Source organism: Salvelinus namaycush, chromosome 21 (assembly GCF_016432855.1).
Source record: "Salvelinus namaycush isolate Seneca chromosome 21, SaNama_1.0, whole genome shotgun sequence".
NCBI classification, from domain to species: domain Eukaryota; kingdom Metazoa; phylum Chordata; class Actinopteri; order Salmoniformes; family Salmonidae; genus Salvelinus; species Salvelinus namaycush.
Window position 1 is genome coordinate 51331979 of NC_052327.1, and position 17629 is coordinate 51349607.

Consider the following 17629-nt stretch of genomic DNA (forward strand, 5'->3'; position numbering starts at 1 on the left):
TCTACATACACAATAGCATAGCCAATGCATCCAGGTAACTTCATTATAACCATTCCCTTTGCTACAGAGTAGGCCTACATACACAATAGCAACATCATGTCTGCCAGTAAAATACTTTCTGAACCCTGACCCTAAAATAAAGTCCCCATCATCATCGTAATGTATTTTAAGCAGATCAACATGTCTTGTTGTAGATGCACATGGATTACCAGCGGCTACAGAAACCGTTACGGTTAAACGTTAACATGACGACGTTGCAATACAACTTTGTCCTTTCCAGTCAACGACGATGAGAGAACATTCAGTCCTAAATAGTGCCATATCCACTACGTAGTGCACTTCTGTTGACCAGGTCCCAGTCAGTGCCAGTCTGTAACCACCACCCTCAGGGACCATGCAAAGCCATGCAGCACTTGGGACTGAAAACGACTGACTGGGGCCCAATGGTCTTGACATACTTCCAAATCAAATCAAATGTTATTTGTCACATGCGCCGAACACCGTGAAATGTTTATTACAAGCCCTTAATCAACAATGCAGTTCAAGAAATAGAGTCGATAAAATATTAACTAAAGTAAAAAATTAAATAAAAAGTAACAATAAAATAACAATAAGGGGGTACCGGTACCAAGTCAATGTGTGGGGGTACAGGTTAGTCAAGGTAATTTGTACATGTAGGTAGGGGTAAAGTGACTATGCATAGATAATAAACAACGAGTAGCAGCAGTGTAAAAACAAAAGGGGGGTGTCAATGTAAATAGTCCGGGTGACCATTTTATTAATTGTTCAGCAGTCTTATGGCTTGGGAGTAGAAGCTGTTTAGAAGCCTCTTGGACCTAGACTTGGCGCTCCGGTATCGCTTACCGTGCGGTAGCAGAGAGAACAGCCTATGACTTGGGTGACTGGAGTCTTTGACAATTTTTTGGGCCTTCCTCTGACACCGCCTGGTATATAGGTCCTGGATGTCCTGTATGGCAGGAAGCTTGGCCCCAGTGATGTACTGTGCCGTACACACTACATTATTTGAGAGAGATTTGTATTATAAGTGCAGAGTATCACAAAAAGCATTGCAGTATTCTGGAGGGGCTGATTGATTTTGTACTACATCAGTTTTATCATTGTTTGTCAGAGCAGAGACTCACAAAAAATGAATATCAAAATGAAGCAGGGACAAGAATATTTCCAGGTCAGTGAAGATAGATGCAGTAGGAAGTCTACACCATGTTTACAACCTAGTTAGCTCTTACAACTGTTTGTTCATTCCCTGTCTTCACATCTGCCAGCTACACTTCTCATTGGCTGCAGATGTGACCATGTCCATATTAGGAAGTCACCAGATTTCAGGCAAACTGAAATGAGTTTTGCCTGAAAACTGACGACTTCCTGATATGGATGCCGTTCGGCCACACTGGCAATGATCAAAGTTTCCTAAAACAAACACAAGATCTCTCTAAAAATACAACTGTCCCCAGCTATGTTCTAATCTAGTAACTATCTATTAACAAGGTCTGGAGTGAGGGACACACACTCCAGACCTGTGTCTTCCAATGCTGTCTAAAAACATCCAAAACAGAGGGTAATGTCAATTCCAGGACAACTAAATGACAAGTCCACTACAACTACAAAATACCATTCCGCAAAGATCAATCCAATGGAATATCTCTGATCTTGGACTTCCTGGTCTTGACTTCCTAGTCTTTTTGGGCTAAGTGTCTAACAAAATGCTCTTTGACAGAATATTCTACTAGCTGAACTTGACCAATAAGAACACAGATTTTCCTTTTCTGTTTCAAAACGTTTCACTACGTGTGCCTTACTAAACAGGACCCGGATGCAGCTGTCAGGCAAAGGAAGGGCTCTGTTTTGTTCTGACCCAGTGTATCTCAGAAGGCTCCTTGAATTGATGCCATAACAGTCATGAACTGATGTGGTATGATAAGCAGTCAGGATGGTGAGGAGCAACAGTCTGCATAACAGTCATGAACTGATGTGGTATGATAAGCAGTCAGGATGGTGAGGAGCAACAGTCTGCATAACAGTCATGAACTGATGTGGTATGATAAGCAGTCAGGATGGTGAGGAGCAACAGTCTGCATAACAGTCATGAACTGATGTGGTATGATAAGCAGTCAGGATGGTGAGGAGCAACAGTCTGCATAACAGTCATGAACTGATGTGGTATGATAAGCAGTCAGGATGGTGAGGTGCAACAGTCTGCATAACAGTCATGAACTGATGTGGTATGATAAGCAGTCAGGATGGTGAGGAGCAACAGTCTGCATAACAGTCATGAACTGATGTGGTATGATAAGCAGTCAGGATGGTGAGGAGCAACAGTCTGCATAACAGTCATGAACTGATGTGGTATGATAAGCAGTCAGGATGGTGAGGAGCAACAGTCTGCATAACAGTCATGAACTGATGTGGTATGATAAGCAGTCAGGATGGTGAGGTGCAACAGTCTGCATAACAGTCATGAACTGATGTGGTATGATAAGCAGTCAGGATGGTGAGGAGCAACAGTCTGCATAAGAGTCATGAACTGATGTGGTATGATAAGCAGTCAGGATGGTGAGGTGCAACAGTCTGCATAACAGTCATGAACTGATGTGGTATGATAAGCAGTCAGGATGGTGAGGTGCAACAGTCTGCATAACAGTCATGAACTGATGTGGTATGATAAGCAGTCAGGATGGTGAGGAGCAACAGTCTGCCACCTAAAACATCTGTGGTGTTAAATTACTCTTCCGCTTCCAGTTTTGTCTTTCACATGAAATACTGACTTAAATACTTGTCCATTCACTCATAACTCAGATTCACAAAACATCTTGTGGTCTGGAGTCTAATGTTCATGGCACGCATGCTGTTCCCAACCAGCTGGTGGGGAAATACACTTCTCTTCTGAAGTATACACTGAACCCCATTTGAACAGTCAATCTACGTATTGCTGAATGTTACAGGATTCTGGTTTTGGTGACTTTGCAACATGTCCTCATTAGTCCAAACTGATCACACACATACACACACACACACACACACACACACACACACACACACACACACACACACACACACACACACACACACACACACACACACACACACACACACACACACACACACACACTCCATTGAGATGATCCATAGCGTTACCTGAGTAGAAGCCAGGTTCCCCTCCGAACACTGATGCATCTGGAGGAGAGGGAGGAGCGACAGGAGAAGAAGAGCTGTGTCAACATATTCATTTAGAGAGGGAGGAGCGACAGGAGAAGAAGAGCTGTATCAACATATTCATTTAGAGAGGGAGGAGCGACAGGAGAAGAAGAGCTGTATCAACATATTCATTTAGAGAGGGAGGAGCGACAGGAGAAGAAGAGCTGTGTCAACATATTCATTTAGAGAGGGAGGAGCGACAGGAGAAGAAGAGCTGTGTCAACATATTCATTTAGAGAGGGAGGAGCGACAGGAGAAGAAGAGCTGTGTCAACATATTAATTTAGAGAGGGAGGAGCGACAGGAGAAGAAGAGCTGTGTCAACATATTCATTTAGAGAAGGAGGAGCGACAGGAGAAGAAGAGCTGTGTCAACATATTCATTTAGAGAGGGAGGAGCGACAGGAGAAGAAGAGCCGTGACAACATATTCATTTAGAGAGGGAGGAGCGACAGGAGAAGAAGAGCCGTGACAACATATTCATATTCAAGAAGAGCCGTGACAACACACACACACGCACACGCCCTGTTGCCATTGCCTTTGGGTGAAGTGGGAGGATGACTCACACACCTCCTATGAGCAGATGTAATCTCCACCATCCCCAACTCTGTTTAAAGGATATGTGCTGTGAAGTAGAGAGAAAGCCAGAGTCCAAACACCACATTCTTTGCTTCAGCTGAATTGAAATCTAAACTTTGAAGGAGGTGGTTTCAGATTGGTTATTTCAGACCCCTTTTCTATATTTTCAGACACGTAATTTTTAGTCCATTTTTCTATCTTTTCAGACAGGTTTATTTTCCAGCTGTAAGAATTGGTCAAATTAAGATACTACACCTGTAGTAGCCTTTTTCACATCATCGTGCCTGAACCAAACTGTGCTAACCCTGACATGTTATTTTATTTTCAGTAAAGTTCCAGCAATCACGGTGTAGGCATAACCAGGCCCGCACAGTACAGCTTGGTTTGGCTCGGCTCGGGTGCAGTCCAGTAGTGGGAAAAGCCCTGAGTGGGATTACCATATGATACTCACCAGAGGAAGTGAGAGTCAGGGACAGGAGGCAGAAGAGCACAGTGAAGTGCAGCATGTTGGTCTGTGTAGAACCTCCTGGAGGTGGTGATTAGAACCAAGCTGATGATGGAACATTAGCAGGACAGGATGCTTTTCCTGCAAGGCAGACAGAGAGACAGAGAGTGGAGAGGCATACTGTAAATATCTGAGTCATGGTACAACACATAATACCACTATAATGTGACGTAACATATGTGTTTCCACTACTGGGAGCGTTCTGTGATGTCGTATAATTAGTCTTCAAAGAGACGTCATCAACTTAACAAAGTTACACGATTTTAATTGCCGTAAGTAAGGTCAAGAAGGTATTAAAAAACATTGGGCAGCCATCCTCATAATAAACTTCTAAAGTCTAAACATAATGAACAGTACATATTGACCCCTTTTTAGTAGTGCTGTGATTATGTAGTGACCGAGTAGTTCAAACTTAAAGCAGTGACATTTCTCTAATTTAGCAGTTTAATCCACCTGACAGAGTGATGACATTCTCATTGGTCCGTCAAAACCAAACTACTGAGCGTGGACATGAAGAATAAGCTTAAAGGAATATTCCAGTGCATCAAGCTGAATACGCTTGGCCTTGTTGGCATCAGGTCGAAATACCCATTTCAGTAGACACAATAAACAGTTCAACAGGGTATGAGAACAAAACACTAGATGTCACTTGGCTGGCTCAATAGACCTGCTAGGTGCTACCATTTCACACTTGAAGGCCAAGGATAGAAAGAAGAAGAGAGCCCAATGGGGACGAAGAAGACGAAGTTAGGTAAGAACACATGAGGTATATGTAGCCTCCAATTTAGGGATGATATGAGTGAATTCATTGACTACGTTCCATACTCTAGCATTGCCCATGCCCATATAATAAAACACTGGCACAGTACAGTCCTAGTACCGTTTCCATTATTCACGTCATTGGTCCTGAACAACAGTAATGACCATGTCAGCCTCCTACGCACCACAGCAGGGGGGCAGCTCCACCAACAGGTTGACAACATCATGATTGAAAGGGTGACCGTTGTCACAAGCAGCAACCCTCCCAGAGCACTGTTTTAGCTGAGTGGGCACTCAAGACACTGCCCCCCAGACCAACAACAGAGACGAACTGGAGGAGATTTCATCTTCACTGCACTCGTATCAACCCATCGTCAAGGAAACACAATACGACAAGCAACAGCTGTTTCAGCAACACTCTAGAATGGTGGTCCTCGGAGGCAGCGGAACAGAGGAATAGAACAGCGGAACGGCATCTTCCTGATGCTATCCCTGGAGACGTCTGCCATACCGACAGATAGGCTCCAGGTAATGATGTTCACCACTACCCAGTAAACCAAAATTGGTTCTGGGAAAGATCCCAGAACATTTGTAAGGTCGCGGCAAATGTTCTCATAACACAAAAACGGTTGAAAACAGAATGTTTGCATAAAACATTTGCCTGATGTAACAAGAACGTTCCTAGAACACATTTAATTAAAGTTCCCAGAATGTTTCATTAGGTTGGTGGAACAGTCTGGTGAGAACATTGCGGGGACGTCACAAAATATATGTTCCCAAAACACAAAAATTGTCCAGCTGTGTGGATGATTCTACAATGTTTCTTTTCAGTGCAAAAAAAAATTCACCTGATGTTACAAGAACGTTCCCAGAACACGTTGTATGTTCTCTAAAAGGTTTCCAGAACATTTCTGTAGGTTGTGGGAACATTGTGGGGATATGACAAGATATAGGTTCCCAGAATATTTAATATGCTCAGTCATAAAATCTGATTTTAAACCCAAACCTAACATTAACCACAGTGCTAACCCTAAAGCCTAACCCTAACCTTAAATTAAGACCAAAAAACACATTTTTGTTTTTATGAAATTTGACAATATAGGCAATTTTGACTTTGCAGTTGGCCTATCTAAAGGGAAATTGCTCAGTTCTACCTTCAGGACAAAACTCATGACAATCACCGTCAACCTGCTGACATCAGTTGGAGGAATGGAGAGGTAACATGCTAAGGTCATCAAACACTCCCTCTATGCCTCATCTAACCCTGACCAGGACTAAATGAGATTAACGGGTCTGATATGAGAGGCTATGAATCACACAGATGCAGAGGAGACAAGTGTTACCCCTAGGATTTTTATCAGCAGCGGTGGCAAGGAGATAGTGTTGGGGGGGGGGGGCATTGTCAATGGGCGTGGTCAAAAATGTTAGAGGGGGAGAGAACTTCACAGATCTTCATTGTAAAGGGTTTAAACACCATTTCCCATGCTTGTTCAATGAACCATAAACAATTCATGAACATGCACCTGTGGAACGGTCGTTAAGACACTAACAGCTTACAGACGGTAGGCAATTAAGGTCACAGTTATGAAAACTTAGGACACTAAAAAGAGGCCTTTCTACTGACTCTGAAAAACACGAAAAGAAAGATGCCCAGGGTCCCTGCTCATCTGCGTGAACGTGCCTTAGGCATGCTGCAAGGAGTCATGAGGACTGCAGATGTTGCCAGGGCAATAAATTGCAATGTCCGTACTGTGAGACGCCCTACTGGGAGACAGCGCTACTGGGAGACAGGACGGACAGCCGATCATCCACGCAGTGGCAGACCATGTATAACAACACCTGCACAGGATCGGTACATCCGAACATCACACCTGCGGGACAGGTACAGGATGGCAACAACAACTGCCCGAGTTACACCAGGAAAGCACAATCTCTCCATCAGTGCTCAGACTGTCCGCAATAGGCTGAAAGAGGCTGGCTGAGTGCTTGTAGGCCTGTTGTAAAGGCAGGTCCTCACCAGACATCACCGGCAACAACGTCGCCTATGGGAACAAACCCACTGTCGCTGGACCAGACAGGACTGGCAAAAAGTGCTCTTCACTGACGAGTCGCGGTTTTGTCTCACCAGGGGTGATGGTCAGATTTGCGTTTATCGTCTAAGAAATGAGCGTTACACCGAGGCCTGTACTCCGGAACGGGATCGATTTGGAGGTGGAGGGTCCGTCATGGACTGGGGCGGTGTGTCACAGCATCATCGGACTGAGCTTGTTGTCATTGCAGGCAATCTCAACGCTGTACGTTATAGGGAAGACATCCTCCTCCCTCATGTGGTACCCTTCCTGCAGACTCATCCTGACATGATCCTCCAGCATGACAATGCCACCAGCCATACTGCTCGTTCTGTGTGTGATTTCCTGCAAGACAGGAATGTCAGTGTTCTGCCATGGCCAGCGAAGACCCCGGATCTCAATCCCATTGAGCCCGTCTGGGACCTGTTGGATCGGAGGGTGAGGGCTAGGGCCAGGGACATTCCCCCCAGAAATGTCCTGGAACTTGCAGGTGCCTTGGTGGAAGAGTGGGGTAACATTTCACAGCAAGAACTGGTAAATCTGGTGCAGTCCATGAGGAGGAGATGAACTGCAGTACATAATGCAGCTGGTGGCCACACCAGATACTGACTGTTACTTTTGATTTTGACCCCCCCTTTGTTCAGGGACACATTATTCCATTTCTGTTAGTCACATATCTGTGGAACTTGTTCAGTTTATGTCCCCGTTGTTGAATCTTGTTATGTTCATACAAATATTTACACATGTTAAGTTTGCTGAAAATAAACACAGTTGACAGTGAGAGGACATTTCTTATTTTGCTGAGTTTAGATATACATTTTTTATATATATAATTTTTTAAAATCAAATTTTATTTTTTCTGCACACACACACACACACACACACACACACACACACACACACACACACACACACACACACACACACACACACACACACACACACACACACACACACACACCCTCTCCATTGAGATGATGACATAATTTCTGAGCTTTACAGCTGGAGAAATGAAACAAAGAGGGGATTTCATCTTCACTGCACTCGTATCCTAGCAACACATTTCAAAGGGAGCAGTTGTGTGTTTGCAGGGACCTTTTGTGACTGTGAATAAAAACTATGCAAACACTAATTTAAGACCGGAACACCATAGGTTGGGGACCTGGGCCTGTATTCATAAAGCATATCAGAGTAGCAGTGCTGATCTAGGATCAGGTCCCCATGGCCATGTCATCTGATGTATTATGATCTGAAAGACTAAACTGATCCTACAGCCCCAGGTCATTAATTCCTGGTCCACTACAAAACATGATGATACAGTAAAAGGCTCTCAACAGTACAACAACCCAGAGACTCTCATACACTGCAAACAGCTGGGATCCTGCATTTTACAACATTATTAAGGTATGAATCATGAATGTATTGAAGAAGTGCACATACAGATATGATATCTTAATTTGATCACTCTGTTTTCACCGAGAATTTTCCTACGCAGCAGGAAATGATAATTATAGTGTATCTGAGGTTTAAAAAGGCTTTCAAATTTCAGACTTGATTTATACTAACTAAAAATTTATCAACCCCTACAAAAATATCCCTTAGTTATAATCAACATAATCATTCCCATTTCTTGTTGCTGCAGGATAAATCTCCTGCTGTGAGAAACTGGTCAAATTAAGATAGCACATCTGAGAGGATATGTAGTGCATCTTGTAGAATACAGTATAATCGATCAAATACATATTTCACATATACAGTATCCTGTACCTATTACAGCCTCAAAAACATTTCACGATCTAAACAGACATCTAAGGGCTGGCTTCTACCTTTCTCTTTCTATGAAAGGTGTCCTGGGGAATGTACTGTACAATCAAAGAGACAGCAGAGGAACAGCAGAATAACAGCAGACAGGGTAGTGAATCTAATAATCAGTATTAATATGGTCTGGTCACCTCGGGCTCCTGGTTCCTCTATTGCACCAGTCTGAATGCACCTGATGAGGGAACCTCACTTCCCTCACACTAAATCACCAGCCAGGGACCAGGAACCAGGAAACAGGGACCAGGGACTAGTGACCAGGGACCAGGGACTAGTGACCAGGGACTAGTGACCAGGGACCAGGGACCAGGAACCAGGGACTAGTGACCAAGAACCAGGGACTAGTGACCAGTGACCAGGAACCAGGGACTAGTGACCAGGGACTAGTGACCAGGGACCAGGGACTAGTGACCAGGGACCAGGGACTAGTGACCAGGGACCAGTGACCAGTGACTGGTGACCAGGGACTAGTGACCAGGGACTAGTGACCAGGAACCAGTGACCAGGGACTAGTTCCCAGGGACTATTGACCAGGGACTAGTGACCAGTGACCAGGGATAAGGGACCAGTGACTAGTGACCAGGGACCAGGGACCAGGGACTAGTGACCAGGGATCAGGAACCAGGGACTAGTGACCAGGAACCAGGGACTAGTGACCAGGAACCAGTGACCAGCGACCAGGGACTAGTGACCAGGGACTAGTGACCAGGGACTAGTGACCAGGAACCAGTGACCAGGGACTAGTTCCCAGGGACTATTGACCAGGGACTAGTGACCAGTGACCAGGGATAAGGGACCAGTGACTAGTGACCAGGGACCAGGGACCAGGGACTAGTGACCAGGGATCAGGAACCAGGGACTAATGACCAGGAACCAGGGACTAGTGACCAGGAACCAGTGACCAGCGACCAGGGACTAGTGACCAGGGACTAGTGACCAGGGACTAGTGACCAGGAACCAGTGACCAGTGACCAGGGACTAGTGACCAGGGACTAGTGACCAGGGACTGGGTGCACAATTGAGCAAGAGGACAAGTATATTAGAGTGTCTAGTTTGAGAAACACACGCCTCACAAGTCCTCAACTGGCAGCTCCATTAAATAGTACCCGCAAAACACCAGTCTCAACGTCAACAGTGAAGAGGCGACTCCGGGATGCTGGCCTTCTAGGCAGAGTTCCTCTGTCCACTGTCTGTGTTCTTTTTCCCATCTTAATCTTTTCTTTTTATTGGCCAGTCTGAGATATGGCTTTTTCTTTGCAACTCTGCCTAGAAGGCCAGCATTGTTTTCCTTGAAGCAGGCAAAAAAAGTGTTAAGCTTGTCCGGGAGCGAGGCGTCGATGTCCGTTGGCTGGCTTTCCCTTTATGATCTCTGTGATTGTCTGGAGTCCCTGCCACATACGTCTCATGTCTGAGCCATTGAATTGCGACTCCACCTTGTCCCTGTACTGTTGTTTTGCCTCTTTGCATTACGCAGGTCGTAGCTGGTCTGTTTGTTCACGTCCATGTTCCCAGTCACCTTGCCATGGTCTGTTTGTACACGTCCATGTTCCCAGTCACCTTGCCATGGTCTGTTTGTACACGTCCATGTTCCCAGTCACCTTGCCATGGTCTGTTTGTACACGTCCATGTTCCCAGTCACCTTGCCATGGTCTGTTTGTACTCATCCATGTTCCCAGTCACCTTGCCATGGTCTGTTTGTACACGTCCATGTTCCCAGTCACCTTGTCATGGTCTGTTTGTACTCATCCATGTTCTCAGTCACCTTGCCATGGTCTGTTTGTACACGTCCATGTTCCCAGTCACCTTGCCATGGTCTGTTTGTACACGTCCATGTTCCCAGTCACCTTGCCATGGTCTGTTTGTACACGTCCATGTTCCCAGTCACCTTGCCATGGTCTGTTTGTACACGTCCATGTTCCCAGTCACCTTGCCATGGTCTGTTTGTACACGTCCATGTTCCCAGTCACCTTGTCATGGTCTGTTTGTACTCATCCATGTTCCCAGTCACCTTGCCATGGTCTGTTTGTACTCATCCATGTTCCCAGTCACCTTGCCATGGTCTGTTTGTACACGTCCATGTTCCCAGTCACCTTGCCATGGTCTGTTTGTACACGTCCATGTTCCCAGTCACCTTGTCATGGTCTGTTTGTACACGTCCATGGTCCCAGTCACCTTGCCATGGTCTGTTTGTACACGTCCATGTTCCCAGTCACCTTGCCATGGTCTGTTTGTACTCATCCATGTTCCCAGTCACCTTGCCATGGTCTGTTTGAACTCATCCATGTTCCCAGTCACCTTGTCATGGTCTGTTTGTACTCATCCATGTTCCCAGTCACCTTGCCATGGTCTGTTTGTACACATCCATGTTCCCAGTCACCTTGCCATGGTCTGTTTGTACTCATCCATGTTCCCAGTCACCTTGCCATGGTCTGTTTGTACTCATCCATGTTCCCAGTCACCTTGCCATGGTCTGTTTGTACACGTCCATGTTCCCAGTCACCTTGCCATGGTCTGTTTGTACTCATCCATGTTCCCAGTCACCTTGTCATGGTCTGTTTGTACTCATCCATGTTCCCAGTCACCTTGCCATGGTCTGTTTGTACTCATCCATGTTCCCAGTCACCTTGCCATGGTCTGTTTGTACTCATCCATGTTCCCAGTCACCTTGCCATGGTCTGTTTGTACTCATCCATGTTCCCAGTCACCTTGCCATGGTCTGTTTGTACTCATCCATGTTCCCAGTCACCTTGTCATGGTCTGTTTGTACTCATCCATGTTCCCAGTCACCTTGCCATGGTCTGTTTGTACTCATCCATGTTCCCAGTCACCTTGTCATGGTCTGTTTGTACTCATCCATGTTCCCAGTCACCTTGCCATTGACACGATACTGATGATGACGCGTGTAACGTAGCTGACTTGGGGGTCTCATTAACCAGTAGTCTGATTTTGATCTGATAGGGCTGTCTCTCTTTCCCCACTGTGTATCCAACAGTGTTTTAATGCCGAGTCACTGCTATTCAACTATCCACTAGCAGTGTAAAAAATGTGTAAAAATATGTCGAGATAGACCATGGCGAGACCCAGACAATTAAAAAACCTTGTGACTGGACTGGAGTATTACAAGACTGCAGTACAGCACCTGCCAACAGTGTTTTAATGCCGAATCACTGCTATTCAACTATCCACTAGCGGTGTTACGTATTATAGCCTTCCCCTATGAATTATTTATCAAAGATAATTGACTTGTGAATATAGAATGGCCAACAGACGATAAAAATGTGGCCTCCTTACACTACATCTCCCCAATGAATCCTCGATAGAGGCTTTATATTTATTTTCTGGTTTCCACTGCTTCCATCTCTTTACATACACCATCCTGTAGCACAGGGAAGCATCTCCCAATGGACCCACTGAATGGTGGATTCTATTAAAAGAGGAGAGGAGGTACAGACACAGCCCATCCAACCCTATTAGACGGGAGATAGAACAGCACAGAGCACAGTACCTGCAGATAGAGCTTCACCCTGGCCCACACGGTCTGCTGAGAACCCTTGTTGCTCTGACAACAGGGTCTATTTGTTGGATGAGGAAATAGATACTGTGCCCGTTTGGTTCTCTGTAAAAGCTAGTTCTGTTGCCAACGTTTTGCTACGCTGTGCCCTAATGAAGATGACCGAGACTTAGCAGATCAATTCTAGCTACCTGCAATCCTACTTACCACTTGTAAAAAATTACTAGCCAATCTATTAAGCAGAAAACTGTCAGCGGATAGAGAAGACAAAGACCCATAATGCTAATAACTATCATTTCAACCCATCAAGACAATCAACTGGATTGATTATTGATTTGATTGGGACGTTCATGGCAATAACTGTTTTGCTTTGTCCTCTGTGTAGGTCTAGCTAATGGTACGGCCCGGTACACGTCCTAGTGACTAGACTACTGCAAAGAATGCCCCACACAGCAGGCATAGTGTTGGGATGTAATCCTATCGTAGACTGGCCCAGTCATGCTCCATTCTCTGTGTCGCTCACTCTCTCTAGTCTCCACTACTTGTCACACTAATGTAATGTAAGCTGCTTATCCTGCTCTTCCAGTCAACATAATGCCTTTAGGGTCACGAAGGCTACGCACACCAGCTGACCAATAATCAATAACGCCAGCGCAATCATTCACTCAATTCATGCCATGCATTTAAGCCATGCATTTTTTATTTAACCTTTATTTTATCATGGAGTCATACTTGAAGTGTATAATATCATGTTAGTGTATTTACAATAGTTTATATTCCATGAAAGTATTTCCAGTAAACAGGAATCTGAGCTACTGGCATGTGATAACATGTTTTCTTTATGTAGGCCTGTGAAGCTTTTTCACTGGTACTGTCAATTCACGGTCCATCTCCATTATAGAGTACTAACTGTCCCATCACCATGGAGACACAGTTCTTTATTCACTTGACCTTTCTCTTTTCATAATGCTCCCATTGTTTCTAACTGTCCCCTCTCACACACAGCTTCAGAACCATGACTATGAAATGTTGAAATGACGGTCAGGGGGTAAATGGCTGGGGGTAAACGGCAGGGGGTAAACGGCAGGGGGTAAATGGCTGGGGGTAAACGGCAGGGGGTAAATGGCTGGGGGTAAATGGCTGGGGGCAAACAGCAGGGGGTAAACGGCAGGGGGTAAACGGCAGGGGGTAAATGGCTGGGGGTAAACGGCAGGGGGTAAATGGCTGGGGGTAAATGGCTGGGGGCAAACAGCAGGGGGTAAACGGCAGGGGGTAAATGGCTGGGGGTAAATGGCTGGGGGTAAACGGCAGGGGGTAAATGGCTGGGGGTAAACGGCAGGGGGTAAATGGCTGGGGGTAATTGGCTGGGGGTAAACGGCAGGGGGCAAACAGCAGGGGGTAAACGGCAGGGGGTGAATGGCAGGGGGTAAATGGCTGGGGGTAAATGGCTGGGGGCAGACAGCAGGGGGTAAACAGCAGGGGGTAAACGGCTGGGGGTAAATGGCTGGGGGTAAACGGCAGGGGGTAAATGGCTAAGGGGTAATTGGCTGGGGGTAAACGGCAGGGGGTAAATGGCTGGGGGTAAATGGCAGGGGGTAAATGACTGGGGGTAAATGGCTTGGAGTAAATGGCTGAGGGTAATTGGCAGAGGGTAAATAACTGGGGGTAAATGGCGGGGGGTAAATGGCTTGGAGTAAATGGCAGGGGGTAAATGGCTGAGGGTAATTGGCAGAGGGTAATTAACTGGGGGTAAATGGGAGGGGGTAAATGGCTTGGAGTAAATGGCAGGAGATAAATGGCTGGGGGTAAATGGCTGGGGGTAAATGGCTTGAAGTAAATGGCAGGGGGAAAATGGCTGGGGGTAAATGGGAGGGGGTAAATGACTGAGGGTAATTGGCAGAGGGTAAATAACTGGGGGTAATTGGCAGAGTGTAAATAACTGGGGGTAATTGGCAGAGGGTAAATAACTGGGGGTAAATGGCTGGGGATAAATGGCTTGGAGTAAATGGCTGGGGGGAAATGGCTGGGGGGAAATGACTCGGGGGAAATGGCTGGGGGTAAATGACTGGGGGGAAATGGCTGGGGGGAAATGGCTGGGGGTAAATGGCTGGGGGTAAATGGCTGGAGGTAAATGGCTGGGGGTAAATGACTGGGGAGAAATGACTCGGGAACTGGCTGTGAGGTACATTTTTCCAAAGGAGTAATCACTGATAACTGGGATATTCTTTCAATCCAATAGTCACACACACACACGCGCACACGCACACACACAAACACTACTCTCTGTACTGTTTACTACCCAAACACGCCAAATCAGACACTCGTGTGTATCTATCCATGGAGTCGAGGTATGGAAAGACTGTCATGATCAATGGGCTTCAGGTCAAAGGTCAAAGAAGGACTGAACCCCTGAAAACAAGAAGATCACACTGTCCTATTACAATATGACACATCTGGTCTGAGAAGACAGCAGCTAAGTCGTCTCCATAGGATAACAGGTATATACATACACAATGCACATCTCAACCCCCACTCACTGACTAACTAGTATCTGTAGGCTTCTGCAACACAAGTCACATCAACAGCATGATTGGTCCTTCAAGACAGCTACACTGTAGTGGCTTGCTCCCCGACCAAGATCAGGAAGAGTATGTTAAAGACTAAGCAAAGAAAAGTTACAAAATGTAGTCTAATGCATGTATAGAATAGAATAGCATAGAATGCAATAGAAAATCATTTTCCAAGAGGGAACATCAGTGTGCTGTGAAAACAAAGCAAATTACCAGAGCAATGAATCCTACAGTGGCATCAATACCATTTATTCTACATTAGCCAGCTAACCCTATGAGACAAACAATAAAACAGATGAATCTAAGTCAAGGCTTCCAAGTACCTAGCCCCATTCATCACATTATTGGATTAAAGGAAAATAATCCAACATTAGGCCACAGATTCCCTTAGGCCACAGATTCCCAGAAACCACAGAGAAAGAAAAAACACTTTAACATAACCCAGAAGGGTGTGTGCTCAACCCCCTCCTGTACTCACTGTTTACCCATGACTGCGTGGCCACGCACACCTCCAACTCAATCATCAAGTTTGCAAACGACACAACAGTAGTTGGCCTAATTACCAACAACGACGAGACAGCCTACAGGGAGGAGGTGAGGGCACTCACTCATCACATGAATGTGGTGTCAGGAAAACAGCCTCTCACTCAACGTCAACAAAACAAAGGAGATGATCGTGGACTTCAGGAAACAGCAGAGGGAGTACCCCCTTATCCACATCGACGGGACAGCAGTGAAGAAGAAAGTTTTAAGTTCCTCGGCGTACACGTCACAGACTGAAATGGTTTACCCACACAGACAGTTTGGTGAAGAAGGCGCAACAGCGCCTCTTCAACCTTAGGAAGCTGAAGAAATTTGGCTTGGCACCTGAAACCCTCACAAACATTTACAGATGCACAACTGAGAGCATCCTGTCGGGCTGTATCACTGCCTGGTACGGCAACTGCACTGCCCACAACCGCAGGGCTCTCCAGAGGGTAGTGCGGTCTGCCCAAAGCATCACCGGGGGCAAACTACCTGCCCTCCAGGACACCTACACCACCCGATGTCACAGGAAGGCCAAACAGAACAACAACCACGTAAGCCACTGCCTGTTCACCCCGCTATCATCCAGAAGGCGAGGTCAGTACAGGTGCATCAAAGCTGGCACCGAGAGACTGAAAAACAGCTTCTATCTTAAGGCCATCAGACTGTTAAATAGCCATCACTAGCACATTAGAGGCTGCTGCCTGTATACATAGACTTGAAGTCACTGGCCACTTTAATAATATTTCATATTTTGCATTACTCATCTCATATGTATATACTGTATTCTATTCTACTGTATTTTAGTCTATGCCGCTCTGACATTGCTCGTCCAAATATTTATATATTCTTAATTCCATTCCTTTACTTAGATTTGAGTCTATTGTGTGAAATTGTTAGATACTAGCAGTGCTAGAAGCACAAGCATTTCGCTACACCCGCAATAACATCTGCTAATCACATGTATGTGACCAATAACATTTGATTTGATTTTGATTTGATAAAATGAGCCACAAACCATAGAGATTAATTGTATTTTGTCTTTCAGAGGGCTTACATTCATTGGTGCAATGAATATCCATAACCACAACCTGCCATATCATATATTATTGATGATTCATTGGCTGACATTGAACATAACAAGATAGAAAATAGAGCAGAACACTGTGTTGCTACTGCTGCTGCCTGCTACTGCTGCTGCCACCTGCTACTGCTGCTGCCGCCTGCTACTACTGCTGCTACTGTTGCTGCCTGCTACTGCTGCTAATGCCTGCTACTACTACTGCTGCTGCTACTGCTGCTGCTGCCTGCTACTGCTGCTGCCGCCTGCTACTACTGCTGCTACTGTTGCTGCCTGCTACTGCTGCTGCCACCTGCTACTGCTGCTGCCGCCTGCTACTACTGCTGCTACTGTTGCTGCCTGCTACTGCTGCTAATGCCTGCTACTACTACTGCTGCTGCTACTGCTGCTGCTGCCTGCTACTGCTGCTGCCGCCTGCTACTACTGCTGCTACTGTTGCTGCCTGCTACTGCTGCTGCTGCCTGCTACTGTTGCTGCCTGCTACTACTGCTTCTGCCTGCTACTGCTGCTGCTACTGTTGCTGCCTGCTACTGCTGCTGCCGCCTGCTACTGCTGCTGCCTGCTACTGCTGCTAATGCCTGCTACTACTACTGCTTCTGCCTGCTACTGCTGCTGCTACTGTTGCTGCCTGCTACTGCTGCTGCTGCCTGCTACTGCTGCTGCCGCCTGCTACTACTGCTACTGCTGCTGCCGCCTGCTGCTGCCTGCTACTGCTGCTGCTGCCTGCTACTGCTGCTGCTGCCTGCTACTGTTGCTGCCTGCTACTGCTGCTAATGCCTGCTACTACTACTGCTGCCTGCTACTGCTGCTGCCGCCTGCTACTGCTGCTGCCTGCTACTACTGCTGCTGCCTGCTACCGCTGCTGCCTGCTACTGCCGCTGCCTGCTGCTGCCTGCTACTACTGCTGCTGCCTGCTACTGCCACTGCCTGCTACTGCTGCTGCCTGCTTCCGCTGCTGCCTGCTACTGCTGCTGCTGCCTGCTACTACTGCTGCTGCATGC

The 17629-nt window shown here is 46.2% G+C and overlaps 1 protein-coding gene across 2 annotated transcripts in view; it reads right to left on the reverse strand.

Moving 5' to 3' along the window:
• LOC120066463 (contactin-1a-like) overlaps positions 1-17629 on the reverse strand; it is a 184612-nt gene that overhangs the window by 94488 nt on the left and 72495 nt on the right. The window contains exons 2-3 of one of the 2 annotated variants that reach the window (XM_039017851.1): positions 4242-4376; positions 3154-3192 (exon numbers count right to left, since the gene is read on the reverse strand). In XM_039017851.1, coding sequence (XP_038873779.1) covers positions 3154-3192; positions 4242-4296 — 94 coding nt within the window. In that variant the 5' untranslated portion in view covers positions 4297-4376. The remainder of the gene's footprint in view (positions 1-3153; positions 3193-4241; positions 4377-17629) is intronic. The other variant, XM_039017852.1, reaches the window with a different exon arrangement.